The following is a 25,308-nucleotide window of genomic DNA, read 5'->3' on the forward strand; positions in this document are numbered from 1 at the left end:
CCCGCCGGCGCTGTGACATTAGCACGAAATTCGAGTGAGGGAACTTTCCCTAGTTTTTTGTACCATTAATTTACGTATACCCGCGAAATTGCGGAAAATCGACCTTTGAAATCAGTCTAATAAGATTTGGTGTTTCTCTTTACGGTCTATTAAACACCTCATAGTGTCCAAAAAAAAGTTATAGACGAGCCGCTGATAACTTTCTACTGCTGTTTTCAGAGGCACCTGGCGACGATGCAGCGGCGAAGGCCAGCCCACCAAATAATCGACGGAGTTCCGAGATGTAATAACGTCAATCCAGACGCGCTAAGAGAAAATCTCAAGTTCAGAGCGCAGAACGGAGACGTCGTGCAAATAACATTCCCTAAGAGTGGAACGCATTGGTTGATGTACATCACGCACCTCATACTCAGGAAGGGACAACCGATCCCCTCGTACGAGGAGTTCGCCAAAGAATGGCGCTTCCTGGAGTACATGGACATCAAGGACTGGACCTCGTCTCTACCACTGAGAACATTCGCTACACACCTGCCGTTGGAAAAGCGCGTAATGACCGGAGAAGGAAAGTACGTCTACCTCGCCCGCAATCCATGGGATGTCTGCGTCTCCTTCTACAACATGGCGATCAACATTAGCTCCTTCGAATTTCATGACGGAACGTTTGAAGACCTAGTCGACGCTTTTGTAAGTGGCAACTTTGGCTACGGCGACTATTTCAAACACGTAGCCGCGGGATACGCTCTTAGGGAACAGCCGAACGTGTTCTTCGCGACTTACGAGGAACTCAAAAACAACAAACGCGAGGTCGTGATTAGGCTGGCCTATTTCCTGGGAGAGCAGTATGGCCGAGCTCTGGAAGAGGACGAAGTGTCGCTGGAAAAAGTGCTGGAAAGATCACAGCCGGGTTATATGCGTAGCGTAGTGGTGGTTGACTTTAGCGGTAAAGGTACACCCCAGTGGGACGAGGTGCTCTCGCGGAAGAAGATCACCTGCAACGAAGGCTATGAAGGAGACGAGAACAAGTACTCGTTCGTGAGGAGTGGCAAAGTAGGAGGCTGGAAGGATTACTTCACACCCGATCTGCTCCGCATGATGGAGAAACGGATTCTGGAGGCTGAGAAGGAGTCCTCCTTCATGGACCTATGGAAGGACATTCGAGCTGAAGCGATCAGAACCATGCAGAATTCCGAATAAATGGCTGCACTCGCATTCTGTCGCTCTGAGCATGGTTTTGCGTTTCAAAACTCTCACGTGGCAGAATTATTTCGCTAAAAGCGGCAACCAGCAAGAATGGAAGAAATAAACTTTATAGTGGACGACAATGCTTGGGAGGGGGGGGGGGGGTTGCCCTAGGTGAGTGGCCTCCTTATTTCAGGAAATTGTGGCTCTCTGTCGACGGTCTGGCCCAATTACCAGCAGCCAAAGCAGGTCCTGAGGGTTGTGGCAAGTCAGCAGAGCCTCCCGCTGGCCTTCTGATGGCTGCTGTACTTGTGATCTCTTGGGTTGTTTGCGCACCCCCATGCCATGTGGTAGAGAGAAAAGAAAAATATAGTTTCACTCATAATTAGCGAGGCATTGACGTGATAGTTATTATGCAGTAGTACTATGCATAGCATAGCATAGTACTATGCTATTATGCATAGCAGTACTATGCGGATTAAGTATCGCGTACTTACTTGCAGTATCGATTGGAGTGAACAATCGTAGAAAGAGAGAGAATTGTAAAAGAATAAGATACGGTTAGTTTACCAGTACGTCCCAAACAAGGAGACACTGAGATATCCTTGACAGCAATCACAATGTCGAGATTAAAGCTGTGCCATCATGGTTTGTAAAAGTGGCGCTTTCCAATTATTGATGGCGACAACCATTAGTACTGTCGCACCTACTCTCTCAGGAAGATGAGCCAAGAGCTGTGTAGACTTGATATTTGTAATAAAACAATTAATTTCAACGTGTACATTAATGATAACAAGAAACAAACAAAAGTAGAAATAAAACAATTGATTCGCATTTTGCCAAGCATTGTGGCGCGATCGTGCGGTGGCCACGAGAAACAATTTGGCAGGCGCCGCTACGCGCCGCGACAGCCGCCCCACGCGAGACTGGCGACCAAACAAGCAGCGTGTGAGACAAGACCGAAACAACGTATACACGCCGTCATATTTGGCATGGTCAGCTAGCCATCGAGCACGCTGGTGAATGCTTTGTACCCAGAGGTTTCTTCAGCGTGACAAATAGCTGGAAGAAAAGCTTCGGCAACGCTTTACAAGCTCCTCCTTGGCCTGAAACCGCTGTACCTGTGGCTTAAAGTGAATAAGTAATAAAACAGTATGAGTACGCACAAAAACGCATGACTCGAATAGGGCATGAGGTGTAGTTGTTAGGGCGAATATCACGTTTTACCACTGCATGTCTTGCTTTAGGGTGTGCCATGTGCTAGGCGTACATACATATAGAGGCAATGGGGAGGCCAACAGAATGACAAGTTGCATACTTTATTTACCCACATAAAGTGTCTGTACATCTACAAAAATGCAAAAACAAAATGAACAGAATGACCAAAATCGATGATACCCCCTGTTTGTGGGGCGCCTGTCTTCCTGTTAGAACGCGCCGCGGTACGAACATAGCGGTCGACCGCGTCCTGTTTCTGAACTGATGCGTGTACACAAACAGCGTCGATATTGTCACGTAGTAGGGACGGCAAAGAACACAGTAGCAATACTGTGAATGACGAAACAAAATTTTATTGGCAGAACCTGTGCCCAGAAAAACAGGCTACATCTAAAGCACGACGTTAGCGGCGAACAGAGTCGTCGATCGTCGAAATCTGATCAACGGGTCAAGCGCGTCAGCTTTTATACATAAGCCATCGAACGCTCGAGAGTAATCGCGGATGCCCGCGTGTAAACCAGAAAGCCGGTCTGTAAGAGTCTAAGAGAAACGGATGGCGCCCTATTGAACTGACAAGCGCAGTGCCTGCCACGGCCGTACTCCACTCACTCGGAGGAGTCGATCCCAACCGTGAGCCTTCCAAATTGCTTCGGTCCTCAGCCACTAGGGCGCCGCGCATGTGCAGTTCCGCGTCGCAAAAGGCGGATTTCAACGTGTACATTAACGATAACAAGAACCAAACTAAAGCAAGTAGAAATCTCATTTTCTGAAACAGTATCTATGAGTGAACAGTATTAAAAGTCTCTGAAAAGCAAAGACCTGCAACGAAACAAAAGCAGAATAAGACGAGCAAAGAAATCAGTGCGATTCTTGAACGAACTATGGCGATGCATATATATATATATATGCGTAACTGTACTAGTACCGAAGCCATGAAAAACAGCAGAGAAGGAAAGTCTAATGGTAAACCGTGCTGTCTCAGACTAATTTGGGGTGTTCTTTTTCTGAGTGAAGAGAAACGACGATCCGCTTTGAAAATGGCACAATGGGGAAATAGCCAGGCCAAATCGGGGCACGTATAGCAGAATGAAACTCGACATCGCAGTTTCGTCACTGCGACTTCGTGCTTTTTTCCTAAAATTTTCAGCTCTTCGGTGCGGAAGTGGAGCAAACGGAGCTCTTTGGCTTTCCCCTATCACCTGTTCTACCTCTCGCTTGCAGCAGGCTTCTTTTAAACTGTTTCACCTCGGTGCAGGCTTACTGTGACCGCCACGCTCAAAGGACTTTTCAGTTTATCCGGCAGGTTGAAAGCTTGACGAAAAAAGGAGACAGTAAAAGCACTCATTCCACGCGTTGCGTAGTTCGAGAATAGCGCACATGAGTTTGCCGTCAAGTTCCTATTGGTGTGGGATTCAGTGAAGGTGAATACTGGGGCATCAGCAGGTTGCTCCAATAGCCGCTGCAATCCTGCCACGCGAGGTCCTCGGCCTGCTGTTGCACGACCGAAGTGCTCTGGACGCTGGCGTTCCTGGGCCGTGCCAGGGTCCGCAGCTTGCAACATGTGCACCATTACCGATGTTGACGACGTACTTGCTGCTGTACATGGCCGGTTATTCTGCTGCCCGAAGCACTCGGACTGGTGACGAGCTTGTGCTGGCAGCCATGCGGAGGTTGTGTCGCTGACCGTACACGGGAATTTTGGCGCGCCGTTTGCTGACTACCAACGACTCCTCACGGGGTTGCACGGACTACAGCGTAGAAGCCTCGTCGTCGTCATCGTCCCACGACTGCGACAAAGACTGAACCAAGGCCTGCGATGCCGACCAGCACTGGGGCGAGAATTAACACACCGAATGCGTATAGAGAACGTTCTACATAACAGTTACTGTTGGGACACCGCACCGAGTGCGTCATGTCAGTGTGATTGTTAAGCCATAAGAACAAACAGGTCTTTAATGGTGTACATTTGCTCTCTCCTCGTCACTCAGTTAGCGTCCAAGCTCTGGTGCGATAATGTTGCTTTCTTGGTATGTCCTGTCTGTGTCGCAGTCGAACCGCCACGTTTGTACGGCTGATCATTTTTATGTTTCTTGGAATATTGAAAATTCGATTGTGGCACATACCATAATTCTTGTCCTTGAGCTCGACTATTCGAAGAGGCGGACACTAGTAGTACAAGAAATCAAAACACATATTCAACTAATTAACAAAAATTCACGATTCAACTTCTTATTTAACTACATTACGGTACATATTGTGATTTGCGTATTGTAACCGGTGAGTTTTCAGGATGTATCCATTTGAAATAAATCTCGTGGATTACACCAGTCTCAAGGTTGTATTTGCTAAAGTGTGGAAAGAAATAGATGGGCGTTCTTTAGTGTTCTTTAGTGCCTCAATGCACAACAGAGCGTTTCGTTCAGAAAAAAAAAAACTAAAAGAGCGACCTCTTCACGTACGATCGCTTTGATTTGTGTGAAGAGGGACGAGTGGCGGCCGACTGCCCGCACGGCGAGTGGCTTGTCGCGTTGATATCGACGCCGGGTCCGATCTCGTCGCTTCCAAAATTCATCTTAACTCTGACACAGTGTGACAACTTCGGCCACAGTGAGAGGGAACTTCGCGAGATGCATCTGAACGACGTCATCGTCGATACCCTTCCACAGGTCGAAGACGTCCTCAACATAACTCGTAAATGTCTCACGAAGATGTTGTGCCATAGCGCCAAAACATTGTACGACGTGAATCTTCCCGACGGTAGGGCGGCCGAAAGCATCCAAGAACGACGCTTTGAAAGCGGACCAGGTCTCAAAGTCTGTTTCGTAGCTCTTATACCACAACTTTTCCACGTCCGAGAAGTAAAAGATGTCGTTCTTCAGCTACTTGGTATGATCTCATTTATTGTGCGTGCTCATACCATGTAAGCCTGTCCTCGACATCGTGGTCATCTTTGCCACTGAGCACAGCGAGGTCTCTCTGGCGGAGCGCGCGGGAACAAAGAACGGCCGTTGGTGGTGCCGTCGGCTGACATGGCCGACGGTAGCGTGCGGAATCGGACTTCCAGGGTGCAGGCTTTGTGGAGACCCCCGCTCCTCCACCACTTGCAAAGAGGTTTATTCGACGTGGGCCGTTAATCCAGAAAGATCCGCCATGAAGAGCACTGGTGCTTCAATGCTGTCTGTCAAGCACTGTCTCGCGCACCCTGTTGGCGATGCTGCTTGCGCTTCCGTTATTCTCTTCTTCATTACGAGTGAAACGAAAGCACATATTTAGGGCGAGTTTGATGGCCCATATCACCGGCTACAATTCATAAATTGCAATATGCGCCGCAAAGTTTTTCATTGGGAAGTTAATTACTGGAATTTTATTGACTTGAATGTGTGTTTGGATTTCTCGGGCAAGAAATGTCGCTCTCTCTGAATAATGCAGCTCAAAGACTAGAATTACGTTTTATGTAACAGGCAATTTTTAAAAATTCCGCACAACTTAAAAATGATCATCCCGTATATAGCCTACAGAGCGTGGCGTCAGTCGGTCATAGCAGTTCGCGAGGCGACAGCACACGCTGATCCTCTACCCCGCTGTCACTGCTACCGCTCCGCAGCCGAGTGCGCTAACCAATGCGCCACCGTTCCATTGGGGGCACCTAAGCAATTCTTGTGACGTGTGAGTGCGAGAGCATTACTTGCCGCTGAGTGTATCGCCGAGGTATGTCGCCGAGTTTAGTGTCGGTGAAACGTTGTTGTGTTTTCAGTGCTGCTGCGTCACGTTTACGACGTTAATATTGCTGCTTACGAGCGCGCAACAACGCAAGACGACAAACCGACCATATGGCGATCTCTCAGCTCAGGTTTATTTGTGGAGTTCTCAATAGCGTTTCACGTGCATTGCGTTGAATGTTCTTCTTCGATGACACCACTTTTCAGCACGAGGACAACACTTTGCCTAACGATGACAATACTATTGCGAGTGGCACCGTCGCGTTGACACTACATTTTCTAATCGGGTTCGAAGGCGAAGTCTACCTCATACTATGGGGGGGGGGGGGGGGGGGGTTGTTGTAGTCGTCGTCCGAGGAGTGCCTGAAGCGCTGTGCACGTTATTCCTCGTCGTGCATGAGTTTTTACGACGGCGTCTGCTAGTCCGGGACAACGCTAAAGGCAGAGCCAGCAGCTGCAGCCACTCGCTCTTCTATCTGGTGAATAACGCGCTAGGCAGAACCCAACCACGCGCACAGGTTCGAAGATATTCATCACTGTCGTCTCTTTCAACGGCGAAGCAATGTAACGGTGGCACAGTAGTTAGCGTACTCGGCTACGGAGTGATTGCAGTGGCGGTGGTGGAGTGTGACCGAATCGTCTCCATATCCACTGTTTTTTAATGCGTAAGCATTCTTTGGCGAATACCCCAGTAAAATCTGTACGTCATAAGAAAAGTGAAATACCTTGTATAAAATGAATGCATAAGTTGTGAACGTAAGATATTTAATCATTATATTAGTCAAAATGTACATCATTGGTACTTTACAAGAGATAAGGAACAACTGAAGAATATGATCTGAGAGAATACCGAATTGATCAGATTTATGCATACACATAGAGATACGTAGGGCTCCATAGATAAAAAATGCATGAAGAAGCCTATAGTAGGCGTGGGTCAGCTGAAATCTGTGGCGGCGCCAGGTTGAAATTTCGGGGTGGGCAAGCTTGAAATTTGGGGGTGGGCGAACTTGACATATGGGGGTCGTCCAGCTTGAAATTTGGTGATGGGCCAAATTGAAATTTATTGGTGGGGCAATTGAAATATCGTGGTATGCCTACAGATACTCAGACAACTCCAGCGGGGTTTCTGCATTAGTTTTTTTATTTATATGAAGACATAAATTGTATGCCGTTTTTATGCCACAGGTTTCTGATGACAGATCGGTCGCACAAGTAGCCATGTAATGCTCGCGCATTAAAATGATCACCCTGCATATACGCTGCAAAGCGCGGCGTGAGCCAGTCATAGCAATTGGCGATGCGACCGCGCTATCGAGGTAGAGAGTTCTCTTTCTCTATTGTACCGTTGGACAATTGGCTGAGAGGTAAAGCCATCGGAGGTCGCTTATGTCCCCTTCTGTCACTGCTCTTAAGTCAATCAGCCCTGCACAGCAACCTAATGAATCTGTGACACTCCTTTGCTCATAAAAGGTGTCACACAAACAAAAAGTCAGCGATAGCTTTCTTGTGTAATCTGCTTCTGATGTCCATGCCATCCTTGAATCAAGAAACTTTATGACCACATCAGCACATCAGCAGACGCACGAAGTGGCAATCTCGTTGCCAACCACAATGCTGAATGATACCATGACACACTATATCTTGTTGTTCTCACTGCGCCCCCCTTGCAGCACCCTCCCACCCACTCGCATATCCCTACTATCCCGGCTGCAACTTCCTTGCTATTGCTTTACTTCTAGCATACGCGCTTGGCCCGGAGGTGCCTGTTATGAATGAGGTGATATCGCTTTACGATATTTTAGGCTGCATAACCCCTGTGTCGCATTGACACAGCCACTCCGGGGGATTCATCAAGTATGGGCACATGTCAATATCCTAAATGCAGTGACAAACTTGTCCGTTCGGGCAGGCAAACCAGCGGCATATACCCATTGACCCAAGTAGTCTAAAAGGCCACATAGCCACCAGCAGCAATTTGTCTTTTCAGAAACGTGCCGAGTGACCTATATTGCCTGCTCATGGCATTACATGAAATTGTCATTACATTTAAGTTGGTACCTTTGTTGTGGAATAACATTGCGCAAGATTACACAAGATTAATTCTACGCATCACTGTTAGTCGCATATAACGTTTCATCAGCAGCTTCACATTCTAACATGTGCGTTGGATATGGCTCCTTTACTTTTACTGCACTATCTTCGGGATCGGCCCACGAAGACTGGCCAAGTAGTCGACCAGATATTCGCTACAGAGAACTGGATTTACCTCGACAAGAACTCAAACAACGGCAACACAATAATACGAGTTCGCGTTGAGAGTTCGCTATTTGCCCCTTTGAAACTTACGAGTATGTGCGCGAAAGTAAACTACATTGTAAAGAAGCAAATTCACACCATGATGACGGGCACTGCATCTTTCACATGGAATATTGCACGCTTGGCTCCGGAGCTTAATAGCAGGGCGAAACGCATTTGTACGTACCTGAAATCTGCATGCCGAAAACCCGACGACGCTTCCGAGAACGGGGCACACCGCCATAGCACCCCTACGGCCGCTTCACTTGAACGTGAGGCACTTCTATCAAACATTTCACATGCAACATGTCTCACACCGATTGTGCGAACACGAGAAAATGACGCAGACCGCATTGCGACGCCGTGCAGCCGTGCATCCACCGATGAGCTGCGTGCGCAGACTTGCAGAAAAACAATACGGTACGGGCGAAAAGATGGCGGCTCTCGTTGCGGAGACGAAGCAGCGGTGTAGCGGCAGCATAGAATGAAGAACCAAATTAGAGAAGGGAAACTGTACCTTCCGCCGTGGTTCGAAAATAAGCAGCGGCAGCGCATGGAACTTACTTAGGCGGACGCCAGATGACGTTGCTCAATCCGGAAGCGGAAGTGCAATTTTTTTTTTAGAGCAAAATTCAATATGGCCGTTTCTTGCCGGTCGCGTACGCTGGTACGCGCCGTTCTTGCCCTGCAGGCTATGCGGCATGCCTCAATGCCTTCGCTGCCGCGTAGCTGGTGCGTTCTAATTGCCAAGAGCCTCTACTGACGCACATACAAACAAGCCACAAGTGAGTGAACAGAACGCGCGACTTTATTGGCAGAAGACAAGCAGTGTACATTCTCGTGCAATAGCAGAAATAAAATTTGCATGTCGAGATACGCTGGAATCATTGACGCGAGCTCGTAAACGGCTCACCGTCATCGTCGCACGTGGTGGTCAGGTTAACGAGCAACAACCAGCAGCGGAAACATATTCGACAGAGTGTGCCACTTGTTTGCAGCGACAGTCGCCGTTAAAAATGCCCAAATTGCATTGCGAAGCAATCGGGAGACGCAGGCATCTGCTGCCGCAGCCTACACAGCGACATGGGCTACCCCAGATTTTAGCCGTTCACTCCTTTCCAACCTGCACGTTTCTTTTCTTTCGGGGGCCGCTAATGTGTGGCTCACACTTGGTGTCTCACATTGTCTCACTATGGACAAGTCGCTTTCGTGGGCATCGCCTCCATCAGCTACTTTTGCGGGCCTTTACAACCATCTGGCTATCAATTTCATACGCATCGGACTATGTAAGCACGTATGCTGGTCTCCGTTCATGCCTAATCGCGGCCGAGAAAGGCCACAGGCACAATTTGCCCATTGCTGCAGCAGGAAAGGGCGAACGGGGAGCACGAATCACGGTGCATGAAAATTGGGAGTCTATGTCGCTGTGCAGGCTGCAGGAGCGAATGCTTACTTCGAGAGACTGCTTCCCAGTGCAACCGACCAGGCCGCAATATTCTAAAAATATAACACTGCGACCGTAGCCAAGTGACATAACAGCAAAATTAACAGCAATCAATCACCACATAAGGTTCAGACAATACATTATACATTGGCTACAAACCATATGACAACAGTGAGCATTCACATACACGGGTCTCTTACGGTACATTCAGCTGCCTACCTACAGGCGTAATGCTTGCCTTCGTCGCACGTGGTGGTCTAGTAACGAGCAACAACCAGCAGCAGAAACAGATTGGACAGAATGTCCCACCTGTTTGCAGCGATAGTCGCTGTTAAAGAAGAGCAACTTGCAGTGCGAAGCAATCGGGTGACGCAGGCATCTGCTGCCGCAGCCTATACAGCGACATGGACTACCCATAATTTTAGCATTGACTCCTTTCCAACCTACACGTTTCTTTTCTTTCGGAGGCTGCTAATGCGTGGCTCACACTTGGTGTCCCACATTGTCTCAATATGGACAAGTCGCATTCGTGGGCACCACCTTCATCAGCCACTTTTGCGGGCCTTTCCACCCAACTTCATACACGTCCGACCATGTAAGCACGTATGCTGGTCTCCGTTCATGCCTAATCACGGCCGAGAAAGGCCAGAGGCACAATTTGCCCATGGCTGCAGCAGGAAAGGGTGAACGGGGAGCACGAATCACGGTGTGCGTAAATTGGGAGTCTATGTCGCTGTGCAAACTGCAGGATCAAATGCTTACTACGAGAGGCTGCTACCCAGTGCAACCGACCAGGCCACGATATTCGAAAAACATAAAACTGCGACCGTAACCAAGTGACATAACAGCAAAATTAAACAGCAATCAGTCACCGCATGAGGTTCAGACAATACATTATACATTGGCTACGAACCATCTTACAGGCATAATGCTTGCCTTTGTCGCATGTGGTGGTCTGGTAACGAGCGACAACCTGCGGTACAAACAGATTGGACAGAGCCTCGCACCTGTTTGAACCAACAGTTGCCGTTGAAGATGAGCAACTTCCATTGCGAAGCAATCAGGTGACGCAGGCATCTGCTGCCGCAACCAACACAGCGACATGGACTACCCGGCATTTTAGCGTTAACTCCTTTCCAACCTGCACATTTATTTTCTTTCGGGGCCGCTATGTAAGGCTCACACTTTGTGTCCCACTTTGTCACAATGTGGACAAGTCGCTTTTGTGGGCATCACCTTCGGCAGCCATTCTTGCGGGCCTTTCCACCCATACGGCTATCAACTTCATACACTTCGAACCATGTAAGCACATATGCTGGTCTCCGTTTTGAGCAAATCATGGCCGAGGTAGGCCACAAGCACAATTTGCCCATGGCTGCAGCAGGCCAAAACGAACGGGGCGTACCAGTTACGGTGTGTGTATACTGGGAGTCTATGTCGCCTTGCGGACTGCAGGAGCAAATGCTTACCTCGAGGGACTGCTTACCAATGCAACTGACCAGGACCCCACATCTGAGAAACGTAACACAGTTACCACAACCAAGTGTGGCAGCAAAACCAGATTCTGCAATCGATCACTTCAGTGTAGCTTGCACAAAGACCCAGGCTATCAAGGAAGAGGAGCAATCATCAACGAGACTAGGAATATGGAAAATGAGAAAGCTTGCATTCAAGAGAGAAGCCACTCTGCTCTGCAAGCATTGAAGGCTAAAAACATCAAGAAAAGTAAAATGGTGCATAGCACATGTGCATAGGTTAATGCAAGACGCATGACGATGCTGCATCAGCTATTTCAGGAGGGGAATTGCGCATGACAACATACACTAGAAGATACTGCTACAGATATGTTAGGCTGCTAGACAGTGACTGGTATTAAGTATCAACAAAGAATCGGTTGACCTTTATATTTGGATGAGGATGAATGATCTCTAACAAAAATGGGCATTGAGAAAGCTTGCATTTATAGAAGAAAAATTACACTTGGCACAAACGGAATTAACATGGCTAGGAAGCTGATTAGGGGCAAACTGATGGAACTCGATCGTTTGGCCAGCGTCGTCCGTGCTTGGTCAGATGTTGCAGGTGCATCTGAAGACGAAGAATTTCTAGAAAGTCCTTTTTGAGTTACCTGGATGACTCAGCCAAATGTCCCTGCTGGTGGAATGGTGGCTGAAGCTCTTTTCAGTCTTGACACAGTCCTCTGCAGACTTGATATCTCATTCATATTCTTCTGCATGTGCTTCTTTGTTCTTGGTGTAAAAGCCTTGCAAATTCGGCTCCAGCCCCTTCCTGTTGGCGCAGATAGGAGCTTCTGTGATGACGAAGATGTGCTTGGCATAGACTCTGTTGGGGCAAAACGGTGACACATGAGATACAGCACAGATTAGCCAAATTTATGTGTGTTTTATATGTTCAAACCAATTATACTGAACCATAAACATGAACAAACATTCATATCTGCTGCAAACAGCAAGCCAATACAGCATATATCAAACATATTTATTTCTGAACCATGTGTTGTTTACCTTGTAGTAGTAGCCAATGTCCACACAATGACCTTGTTGTAGCAGGCAGCAGCCCCGCAGGGGCGTCTGCGTCAGCAGGCGTTTGGTGTGTTGCGACACCACGGACCCGAGCACACGAGGGTTGGACCCTCCCGCGTGTTGCCGTGCGCGGCTTAGCCGTGTCTGGGGAAAGGGGGATCCTGGAGGTTGAGCTGATGCCTGGTGTTTGGACCTTTAAGGCCCCCCGGTGGAGGCAACACACCTCTTTGGCCTCTGCTTCACATAGACGGCACCCCCGGACTGACCCACCCGGGGGAAATCGGTAGTTGCCTTTTCCTGTCTCTCTCTCCCTCCAGCTTTTGTCTTTCTCTCACTTTCCACCTTTCCTGTCTTCTCCTGGCTTCTTCTCACTTCCAATTTTCCAGGCAGCAAGGGTTAACCTTGTGTGAATAGCCAACCTAGGTTATTTCATATTTGGTTATAGTGGTAACGTACAGCTGGCGTTTGCAGGCCCTGTTTTTCAGGCCCTGCAGCGTCCCCTTGTAGGACTCCACGGTGGGTGGCTGGCGTTACTGCCGAAATCTCACATATATTTATGGATAGCTCCTTTCCTCCACTCCCTGATCGCCCTCAGAAAAGAGGGCGCACCGATGAAGTTTTTCAGTTTTTCGGACGCCAAGTCCACAACTTCCCACGTTTCCATGTAGTTCACTCGGAAAAACCCGGTAAACCAGTGCGCACTATTTCACCTTTCCTTGTATCAAAAACTCTGACTGATGTTTTTGGAGCCGGTTATAAGGCGACCAGAATGGCAAGCGGTGATCTCCTCCTGGAGCTCCGCGATAAGAAACAATACGGGAAACTGCCTAAGCTTCTGTCATTTGGGGATAACAAACTAACAGTAACCCCGCACCGTACTATGAACACCACCCGCGGCGTTGTGTCAGACGATGACTTGCTGGAGCTCACTGAGGCTGAACTCTTGGAGGGCTTCAGTGAACAGAATGTAATCAATGTGAAAAGAATTAAGATGAGGCGAGATGGCAAAGAAATCCCAACCAAGCACTCAATAATCACCTTCGGATCAAGTGTCCTGCCCGAGTCAATCGAGGCAGGGTACATCAAGCTCCGTGTTAGGCCGTATGTGCCCAATCCGCTCAGATGTTTCAAATGCCAACGTTTCGGCCACAGTTCGCAGAGCTGCCGAGGCCGTCAAACCTGTGCGAAGTGCAGTGCCCACGAACATACCTCTGAAGCTTGCGAGAACACTCTCCATTGTGTAAACTGTGAAGGTGAGCACGCCGCATACTCGCGGTCGTGCCCATCCTGGAAAAAAGAAAAAGAAATTGTAACAGTTAAAGTAAAGGAAAATATAAGTTTCAAGGAGGCACGCAGGCGGGTATCGTACCTGGCCAAGAAAACCTTTGCCGATGTGGCGCGTCAGGGGGCAGCGTCACAACGGTCTCCGGCGGCTGTCCGACCCACAGGCAGTGAGTCGGCAGTTACGCCATCTGCCCCCGCGGCGGTTGCAGCTAGCGCTGCTCCGTCGACCCAGAATTAGGGACCATCGACCCCGAAGGTGGCCGCCGCCGAGGCTGTCCCAACCTCCCCGGCCCCTTCCAGCGCTGGCAACAGCCGGCGCAGCCAGATCCCTCAGGGAGCCCCATCGACCTCCGGGCTGGTGGGCGCAGGGGTCTTGCCCTCCAAGGCGGGACTCTCTCGGGAAACATCTCGCTCGCAAGAGCACGTGTCCGGCGCCTCACAAGAGGCAATGGACACTACACCCATCCTCAAGGCGCACCAAGCGCCTAAGGAGCGGCGAGGCTCCCTCGAACGCTCCAGAAAGAACAAAACCCATATTACAGGGCCTCGAAAGGGCTCTGTAATCTAAGGCATCCCATCCGTTTCCGTAAACACAGCACCAATTTTATTTTAAATATGGATACCCAAATCATTCAATGGAACATCAGAGGTCTCCTTAAAAACCTTGATGATTTACAAGAACTCATCCACCAACACAATCCAAAAGTGCTGTGTTTACAGGAAACACACTGAAAACCAAAACACACAAACTTTCTACGACCGTATGTCACGTTTCGGAAAGATCGCGATGATGCTATCGCATCATCGGGCGGTGTTGCCATTTCTATCCATAAGAGCATTGCATGTCAACTTTTACAGCTACAAACGCCTCTCGAAGTAGTGGCGGTTCGAGCTGTACTCCTAAACAAACTCATGACCATTAGTTCTCTTTACATACCCCCACATTACAAATTAACGAAACATGAATTCCAATCCTTTATTGATCAATTGCCAGAACCTTACGTTGTACTTGGCGATTTCAATGCGCACAGCTCCCTGTGGGGCGACTCTCGTATAGATGCGCGAGGTCGACTTGTTGAACAGTTCCTTTTTTCCTCTGGTGCGTGCCTTCTGAATAAGAAGAAACCCACATATTACTGTCTTGCAAACAATACCTTTTCTTCAATTGATCTGAGCATAGTTTCTCCGTCCATACTGCCTGAACTAGAATGGGAAGTTACGAATGATCCTTACGGAAGCGACCACTTCCCCGTACTACTAAGAACACTTAAAGAAAACGAATATCCACCACAGGCTCCTAGGTGGAACATTGACACAGCAGAGTGGGATAAATTCCGAAACTTAACTAGTATATCATGGGATGACATGTCCTCGTTAGGAATTGATGCTGCCGTGGAATATTTTACAGCCTTCATAATAGATGCCGCAACTAAATGTATATCACAAGTAAATGGCTTGGAATGCAAACGGCGTGTCCCGTGGTGGAACGAGGACTGTAGGATCGCTCGTAAGAAACAGAACAAAGCGTGGGGGTTGCTACGCGCCTCTCCTACTGCGGAAAATCTTTTTAACTATAAGAAAGTGAAATCGCAAGGCAGGCGAACACGCCGACAGGCTAGAAGAGAGAGTTGGCAGAACTTTTTATCCGGTATCAATTCGTATACAGATGAGTCCAAAGTTTGGAACAGGGTTAATAGGATAAAAGGGCGACAAACATATTCCCTTCCTTTGGTAAACACACAAGGTCAAACACTGAAAGATCAGGCAGACTCCCTTGGGGAACACTTTGAGAGCGTGTCGAGTTCAAACCATTATTCGCAATCCTTTTTGAAATACAAACAAATAGAAGAATGTAAGCCAATAATACGAAAATCCAGACAGAATGAACCCTATAACCGGCCTTTCAATATTGCTGAGTTGACAGCTGCCTTGAACACATGCAAAAGCACTGCACCGGGACCTGATAGAGTCATGTATGACATGATTATAAATTTACATACTGACACCAAACTTACACTACTCACACTTTTCAACGCTATTTGGGCTACGGGATACCTTCCATCCACATGGAAAGAAGCGATTGTGGTTCCTGTTCTTAAACAGGGCAAGGACCCTTCGATGGCGGCAAGTTACCGTCCGACAGCCCTTACAAACTGTATTTGTAAGCTTTTTGAAAAAATGGTTAACCGCAGACTTGTACATTTCCTTGAACTCAGCAATATGCTCGATCCCTTTCAGTGTGGCTTTAGACAAGGGCGGTCCACAACCGATCACCTTGTGCGCATTGAGGGAAACATTCGCGACGCCTTTCTACATAAACAATATTTCCTATCCGTATTCCTCGACATGGAGAAGGCGTACGACACTGCGTGGCGTTATGGAATCTTGAGAGACTTGTCGGGAATTGGCATCCGTGGCAATATGCTCGTCCTAATAGAAAGCTATTTGTCCAACCGTACATTCCGCGTGAAAGTCGGCAATGTATTGTCGCGACCTTTTATACAGGAAACTGGTGTACCCCAAGGAGGTGTACTTAGCTGCACGCTCTTCATCTTAAAAATGAACACGCTTCGTGCTTCATTACCGCCAGCCATTTTTTATTCTGTTTACGTAGACGACATACAGATAGGTTTCAAATCCTGCAACCTTACAGTATGCGAGAGGCAAGTACAACAGGGCTTGAACAAAGTGTCCAAATGGGCAGATGAAAACGGATTTAAAGTGAACCCCAACAAAAGTTCTTGTGTGCTTTTCACTAGAAAGAGAGGGCTCATTGCAGAACCCAGTATCGAAATGTATGGTCAGCGAATCCCTGTGAACAAAGAACACAAGTTCTTGGGCATCATACTTGATTCTAAATTAACTTTTATTCCACACATAAAGAATCTCAAGGTCAAATGCTTAAAAGCAATGAACTTACTGAAAGTGTTATCCCACACAACATGGGGCAGCGACAGGAAATGTTTAATGAATTTATACAAGAGTCTCATTAGATCTCGGCTGGACTACGGTGCCGTGATCTACCATTCTGCAGCCCCGAGCGCGCTAAAGATGCTAGACCCAGTCCACCATCTGGGTATCCGTTTAGCCACAGGAGCTTTCAGAACGAGTCCCGTACAAAGTTTATATGCAGAATCGAATGAGTGGTCACTTCATATCCAGAGAACATACATCAGCCAAACATATTTTTTGAAAGTCCACTCTAATCCTGAACATCCCTGTTTTAACACCATTAATGACATGACATATACTACACTGTTTCGTAATCGTCCTTCCGTAAGACAGCCTTTCTCGATGCGTGTGAGGGAGCTTAGTGCTGAAATGCATGTCCCACTACTTGAGCTCCGCCTAATGCATCCAGCCAAGCTGCTACCTCCTTGGGAGTGGCAGCTGATACAATGTGATATATCCTTCATGCAAGTTACAAAACACGCTCCAGAGATTGAAATCCAAATGCATTTCCGGGAACTCCAGCACAAATACTCCTGCACGGAGTTCTACACAGACGCATCAAAGTCACACGACGGGGTGTCCTATGCAGCCGTCGGTCCATCCTTCTCGGTATCCGACGTACTGCATCCGGAAACTAGTATCTTTACGGCTGAGGCTTACGCACTGCTGACGGTCGCAAAGCATATAAATAAATCAAAACTCCAGAAATCAGTTATATATACGGACTCCCTTAGTGTTGTGAAGGCCTTGATGTCATTCTCTAACCACAAAAATCCGGTAATTAATGAACTCTATTCCGTTCTGTGTAAAGCGTATATAGGTAACCAGCATGTCATCATATGCTGGGTGCCAGGTCACAGGGGCATCGAAGGTAATGATCTGGCGGACCAGATGGCCACGTCAGTTACATCGCATTCTGCTAATCCCACCGCTGCAGTTCCTGTCACGGACCTGAAGCCCTTCTTACGTCGGAAACTACGGAACCACTGGCAGCGCCTATGGGACGCGGAAACAAATAATAAGCTCCACGTGATAAAGCCACAGTTAGGATTCTGGCCCTCTGTAACAAAATCCCGCCGAACAGATGTCCTATTCTGTCGTCTCAGAATAGGACACACATTCGGCACTCATAATTTTCTACTCACCGGAAATGACCCTCCAACCTGCGGTAGATGCGAGGAGAGGCTTACCGTCCTCCACGTCCTCCTGGAGTGTCGGAAAGCCGAATCTGAAAGAAAGAAACATTTTCCCTTAGCATACCGGCAGCACATTCCCCTTCACCCATTAATGTTACTCGGCCCAGAACCGCTATTTGACACCAATGCAGTCCTAAGTTATCTTAAAGATGTTGTATTGCATGTTGTTAGCCCCACATGTTCGTAGCGTCTCCTCTCTTCAGAGGATGGCGCTGTGATAGTTCTTTCGTATAGCACGTGCCTCTAGGCCCTTGTGTTTCAAGGGCTCCGGCGAGGCAACAGTGCTCCAGCTACTTTTACCATCTCATATATTTTCAATTTTATGTCATTCTTTTACGATGGATTTTAATGTTCATAGTATTCGTCATTAGTCATCGCCATAATTTTATATCACGTAGATTTTATGCACTTTACAGCAACTATTTTTAGGCCACTTTACAGCCAAGTCACATCTCCATAATACATCGCCAACATCACCACTTGTCATGGCGCTCTTTGGCCACACCTGGCCCTTGCGCCATTAAACACCACATATCATCATTAGCAGGCAGCAGCTTCTGTTTAGTGCGCGGAGTGTGTTGCTTTATACTGGTGCCGTCCTCATTACTGCATGTCTGGAACAGAAATTTTGACTGAATCAGAAATCGAAAAAGCAAAGTTTTGCAATATGAAATGCAAAAAGGTGTGACATATATGTTGTAATGATTTGCGACTACAGAACACATGCAAATGTACACTGTCTGTTCTAGGGTGCTTAAGCAGCAGGTTAAATAAATATTGCTATTGTCCATAAAATTGATGTCTGCCTAACTACAATGCATGTCAACAGCGCAAGTACTATTAAGATCACAAATGAGAACATTTGTGGGTTCATTTATACACTAGAAGTGATCACACTGCTAGTTCCACAAGCAAATGCATGAAAATCATGAAGCTATTAGAACTGATGCATTATTTTTCTGTACGAACGTGATGCACCACTTCACTACTGCAAAAATAAATGCCCTACGGTAAACCAATCTGAACAGCAAGAACATTTGGAACCAACAAGTACGAAATATGGGTGAATTATCATGCTTGCAACTGTTTAATACATTAAATTCTGTACTTTTACTTCATTTTACCAAAGGATTATTCGGTTTTGTGGACGAAAGAAATTGCCGGCGGACTCGAGAAATAAGTTTAATATGTATATTGATAAGGCTACTCAGTCACCTACAACCACGGCTACAATAACATGAAAAATGAGACGCGCGTTCCGATATCGCTCTTTCTTTCCTGGTTGTGTGTGTAAACCAAACGACAGCCTCGCAAGTAAAGGTTTATTTAGGAAACAGCAACTGAGATCCTCACTGCCCATATGTAATGCAGGATCTAGTTCGTTAACTTGTGCCCGCCTGGAAGGTAATGAGACGGATATTATATAACGATTCAAGCAGCGGTGTTAAACGACTCACCGTTATTGCCGTTCTCAGCCGCAGCAAAATCCAGCTCCCGCTTCGAAGCAGACCTGGCCCGAATGGCTCATGACCGAAACCCAAATGCCGGGCTTACATGTCCGCTTGCAAACACGTAACTTCACCCCAAGTTAAATAACGCGAGATATCGAAGCGCAAGAAACTAGTTTTAGAAACAAAGAAGCAACCAGTCTTGAGTGTACGAACGAATGAATCCGTGCCGCCGTGCACTCGGAAATACCGGTTAAAATTTTAAATCCAGGCCAGAGGTCATGTGAAAGATCAATGATGCTGAACGCTATTTGCGTTTATAATGGCGAAGAAACAATAAACTTACTAACAAAGAGTACAACATCTAATTAGCAATGATAATTTTACCCTGTTTTTATGTAAAAGAAAATGCTTCGGTAATTGTAAGAAAAAGTTTGTAAGATAAAATTGCGCTTACTGCGACGCCTCTACCGGGAAATGTTCGAACTAACGAAAGCATCCCGAAGTGAATCTACTACGCTGGTTTTGTTAGCAGCGGCGCGCGGTCGATTTTTTCGCCCTCTGTGGCCATTTGTTGAACTTGAGAGTGTGCTACCCCTGGCGGCAGTAGCGGAAAGCGCTAATCAATGTTGCCAACTGTTGGTTCCGCGTTATGCCGGCGCTGGTGGCTTTAGTGGAGTGTGTTGCGGCTGTCTAATTTTTTATTTATTTTCCCCAAACAGTATGGTTAAGATCAGTTCATTGTTACATTCTTTTACTGTGTCGCTTGACATTATTTTTTGTCTTTTTGTGCTATTAAGAGGTCAATTATGGCCTCCCAGGTTCGCGTGCGCCAGCTTCGCGCACAAATCTCGGAGGCCATGAGACAACGCGTTAGGAAACGCCGTTCCCCCTTGTCGTTAGCGTTTCATCATCGTTTCTTCAACTCAGATAGAGGCGTAGTGCCCTTTTCCCGGGGGTGGGGAGGGGGCGACCAAGGCGGCATCGCTCAGCGGGGGGCGGGGGAGTAGGTTGGTGTTGGTTGTTATGGCGAAATTCGCGGGCCTTGCGATTCTTTTATTACGTAAGCATTTCTAAACTTACCCAACAAAAAAAACCATCTGTCCGTCAGTATGTACCATACATCTTTCAAAATAGAACCCGCAGCAGCGAGTGAATTCACCTTCGTTCTAGCTCTCGCTTCAACGCAACCGAAGCGGCGAGAACACAGCGCTCACGAAGCTCACAGCAGATGCCGCGCTATGCGCTCTTTGCAGATCACGTTCAAGATAGGTGAACGCGCGTCTGTTTTCAAAGCGAAGTAAACGGTGAGAACACAGCGCGTGAAGTTTTCAGCAGTGGGCCCACTCTGTCCGCATTGCAATTTGCTTTCAAGATACGGTTCGCGCGGCCGTGCCACAAGCAGACGCCACCGGAGAACGGTTGATAATCGTTCGACGCGGATGAGTGAAGCGTTAGAGAGCGATAAGGCGCACCTGGCACCGCCACCTGCAGTACTTTGTTTGCTTCTTTCACTTTGCGACGCCGACCACAGCAGCTCGCGTCGCCGCAGCGCTGTTCCTTATACTCGTCGGATCAAGTCTCATAACATTGATAATGACATTGGACTGCGTGTAGATGAGCAAGTGTCACAATGCTTACGCATACTTAGACAACTCCCAGAGGAGTTTCTGTGTGATTTTCTTTTTATCGGAAAGGTGCATTCGGTGGTGATCCAGAGCTGACAATGCATGTAAGAGGGGTGCGAAGCTTTTCTTTGTATGAGATTCTTGCCCAGCTCCCAAAGACCTGCTCAAGCTAAGACTTGCTGATGGCTGCATGTAGTTATTCATTGTCGCATGCCCTCGAACCGCCATGAATCCCACTGTGTAATGACATTAGAGCAGTATTCACGTCCAAAACGAAATGCAGCCGGTAATTGGGCTGCCTAAAGTTTGAGGCCCGGCGCCAGCTCCCCTCCCCTGCTTCCGTTTACAAGGTAGGAGGAAGGGTCTAGAGCAACCTTACACCCCCCTCCCCACAGTGGCGTAGGCAGCAAATTTTTCTCAGGGAGGGGGCGGGGAGGTCCCAATTGACCGTGGAGTGTGAAGGGCTGGTCCAGTGCCATAGTAGCTTACTGTTAGCAAGCGTTACAAGTGCCTGGCTACGCCGCTACTCCCCCCCCCCCCCCGCAATCGACGCAATCGAGTTATCAGAACGTCCATGACACGCATGCATGACATAACATGAATAACATGCCACGAAGCTGGCATGGATGTCGTGACATCATCACAGCCTATTTTGATGTCCATCGCAGGACGAAAGCTTCTCCAGCGATCTCCAATACTCCTGTCTTGTGCTAACTGGTTCCAAGTGTCGGCAAATTTTCTAATTCCATCACGCCCACCTTATTCTCTAACGTCCTCGACTGTACTTCCCTTCCCTTAGCACCCATTCTGCAACTCCAATAGACCAGCGGTTCTCTCCCTTACGCATTGCATTGTCTTCCCAGCACGACTTCTTCCTCTTAATGTCAACCAGAATATCAGCTATCCCCGTTCGCTCTCTAATCCACATCGCTGTCTTCCCGTTTATTATTATCACGCCTGACATTTTTCATTGCATCGCTCGTTGCGCGGTCCTCAACGTCTTCCCAAGCTCCTTTGGTAACCTCCAAGTTTCGGCCCCATATGTTAGTAACGGTAGAAAGCAATGATTAGCAGGAAGCTCCATGGTCATGATTTAGTAATTCCCGCCGTAAGCTCTCCAACAATTATTTTTATTTTAGTTAATTTCCTTGATAAGCGGCCCCTGCGAGTAATTAACCTCAATAAACGTATTTCTGCGCAGGTGCTTGAGGCTGACTGCCGATCATGACATTTCGTTCTCTCGCCAGGCTGTGGAACATTACTTTTCTCTTCTGCATACTAGCCTTCAATCAGACTCTTACACTTTCTTCGCTAAGGTCCTCAAATATTTGTTGCAAATAGTCTGCGGCGTTGCTGAGTATGCCAATGTCATCTACAAACCGTAAGTAGGTGAGCTATTTACCGTTAACCCTCACTCCTAAACATTTCCAGTCTAACTGCTTGCACACCTTTAAGTATTCAGTAATAGCATTGTAAAGATTTTGCCATTGATCATGCGAAGCGTTTTGCAGATATCTGGCTATGGAAAGTCGGCGCGTTAGTGTCATCCGTTCGAAATCAACATTCGTAGGAAACTTCATTTTTGACAGCAATTCGGACTTAGTGCGCTGCTGCCTACATGCCCCGATCTAATGATTCCAGCTACCTGATTCAAGCGCAGGTAGCGCGCGTTTCATGCATAGCCAATATCAAAGCGTAAACTGCCAAGTCATTTATCATATACTGTAAGCTTGCTCACTTACTTCCGTAAACTTAGAGTGTAAATTGGAAAGGCTGGGGTGTTCCAAGGGTGTTTTCTTATTGAGCGCCCTTTTCCGTTAAAAAAGGGTGTTTCAAGGGTGTTTACAAGCGTGAAAAGATAAATACACCCTCATTACACCCACAAGGGTGTGAAACTTTCAAGAGTGCAGTTTAATTGATGAAACCCTCAGATAGCAGAGCAGCGCAGCTAGAGGACACAGAGATTCGGCAACACAGGCACAAGGCTTCCAACCACTCGTTGTTATCTTTTTCGAAGCAGTGCCTGCTGCTCGTTCTTCTCCAGTACAATATATATATTGAGCCGACAGGCAGCTAGCTAGGCTGCCTTCCAACTGCCCTATTCATTGCCTCCAGACTCCGTGTCACCATCTTTACACCGTAAAAAGTACCCGACTCATTGCTGCTACGCTACTCAAGTCATTCTTTCAACTCATGTTTTTTTGTTACTGGCACACTCACCGGCTCTTCTAAAACGAAAAACCCACGCGCCTGCGGCTCCTGTGAAAGCTCTCTAACCTCTCGCTCCCCCAACACCCTCTTAAGTCCTTCTTTTGTCGCGATGGTGTTAAGGAAGGCAGGAAGAAACTTCATTTCACAAAAAGAAAATACGGCCAGCGTGGTTGGGCCCTTAGTCCAGGGCTCCACTGGGCGCGACCGGCTCGCTGGCATTAGTCCAGGAGAGCCATTGGCTCTTTCTACCTCGTCCGCAAGCCATGCTTCCTACTACCCCTATTTATTATGAGTGGGTGTGCATGTAGGTACGGGCTCGTAATGTGTGAAAGCCTTTTTAGGCACTCCCATGTGATATGTTATAGTGTGGGTTTGTTAGAACACCATGGACAGACGTTCAGAAATCTAGTTGGCTTTATTTTACTGAGTTGATGCAGGTTGGGGAAGCTGTTTGTTTAAATGTGTCACCAGTCCCCACTCTGCTGTCTGTTAAGGACCTTGTGTGGATGACTGTAGACTCTGCTTTCATCTCGTTGTTGTAGAAGAATGTCACGAGTGATTGGATGAAGTTCAGCGCTCGGCTCAGCCGCAGCTCTGTAGTTGGATCCTCGAGCTACGCGGTCTGCCGCAAGGTTACCCTTGAAGCCTCCGGGAGCCGGACACCAAATAATGTCGTGGTGTTCTGTCAAGATACGTCCTATAATTCTGCGTACTATTTTGGGTACCGTCCCATTGAGAAACAGGCTACATGCCGTCTGCGAGTCGGGCAGTATGACTGCCGACTCATTTCTGTGTTCTGCTTCTGCAATGGCCATAGCTATTGCAGCCGCTTCGGCCGCACACGTGGACCGAGTTACGACTGTGGCCGTTATGATACGTTGTTTTTGGTTAACCGGCAGCATGTGTCTCTCTAGTGGCTCTGCTAGCGATATGAGATCCCGTGTCCCTGTCCTGTAACACTGTATCCTTGTCGCAATATAATGGTAGTGGCGTGAAAGCAAGAGAGAGAAAACAAGGATAGGAAAGGCAGGGAGGTCAACCAGAACAGCATCCTGTTTGCTACCCTACACTGGGGGTGGGGGAAAGGGGAATAGAAAGAGGAAGAAAGGGAGAGAGTAAGCACTGAGTACGTGTGGGAGGGACACCATACACAAGGACACTATAAACGGTTTCTTAAGCCGGTGCACTTCAAGTGCTGCACTAGAGCACGAATCGTTTTTCGAGCCAGTGACGGGTGTGGCCACGGTCCGAGTATATTTGACTCGGTGAACGGTCTCGAGTCCAGTCGGTGTAAAGTTGCCCGCAGAGAGAGGCGTTGGACATCGTAGCGAGGACAGGTACACAATAGGCGCTCAATGGTCTCCTCGCACCCACAGGTGTCGCACATCGGTCTCTTGGCCATTCCCATACGGTAGGATTATGCGTTCGTGAACGCCACTCCCAGCCACAAGCGACACAACAAAGTCGTTTCGCCGCGGGAAAGGCTAGATGGCAGTTTTAGCCGTAGCGTGGGGTCCAGTTTACGTAATCTGCAATTGAAGGCAGTTGAAATCCACAGATCTTGTGACGTCTTGCGTGCAAGTAGGCGAAGTTCTCTGGCAGCGTCCGACCTCGCCAAAGGTGTTGGACGCGTCTTGGTATCTTCGTGGGCACACCGGGCAGCCTTGTCAGCTAGGCTGTTGCCGACGATACCACAGTGAGCAGAGATCCATTGAAATATAATGTGGTGTCCTCTTTCCAGAGCATGGTGGTGCACTTACCTGATGTCAGATATCATCTGCCCGTAAGTTCTGTGACCTAATGCAGACTTGATGCTGTGAAGGGCTGCCTTAGAGTCACAAAATACGACCCATTTCTCTGTTGGCTCTTCAGTGATGTACATCATAGCGGCATGGAGAGCTGCAAGTTCTGCCGATGTAGATGTAGTCGTGTGCGACAATCTGAATTTAACTGTAACGTTCTTGGCTGGAACGACGAATGCGGCAGTTGAGCTGGTAGGTGAGGTCAAACCATCGGTATATATATGAATGTGGTCATGATACGTCTGGTGCAGTAATAGGAGCGTAAGTTGCTTCAGAGCCGGCGCTGGATGATTGGACTTTGTTGTAATTTTTTTGAAAAGCCAGCTTTTCTAAAAATGCACGTGCCTGGTTCGTTCAGCAGAGCCGCTCAATGCATAGCCGCTCGC

The 25,308-nt window shown here is 47.8% G+C and overlaps 1 protein-coding gene across 2 annotated transcripts in view; it reads left to right on the forward strand.

Annotated features, from left to right (window-relative positions):
- The window catches only part of LOC126524565 (3-beta-hydroxysteroid sulfotransferase-like), a 99,122-nt gene that overhangs the window by 12,229 nt on the left and 61,585 nt on the right, over nt 1-25,308 (forward strand). The window contains exon 2 of one of the 2 annotated variants that reach the window (XM_055067381.2): nt 220-1,209. The exons of the other annotated variant lie outside the window; for it this stretch is intronic. Within the exon in view, the coding sequence (XP_054923356.1) occupies nt 235-1,194 (960 nt within the window). The 5' untranslated portion in view covers nt 220-234 and the 3' untranslated portion in view covers nt 1,195-1,209. Of the gene's footprint in view, nt 1-219; nt 1,210-25,308 lie in introns of those variants that run through there. 2 annotated transcript variants of the gene reach the window in all.

This window comes from Dermacentor andersoni, chromosome 3 (assembly GCF_023375885.2).
Source record: "Dermacentor andersoni chromosome 3, qqDerAnde1_hic_scaffold, whole genome shotgun sequence".
Classification (NCBI taxonomy): Eukaryota; Metazoa; Arthropoda; class Arachnida; order Ixodida; family Ixodidae; genus Dermacentor; species Dermacentor andersoni.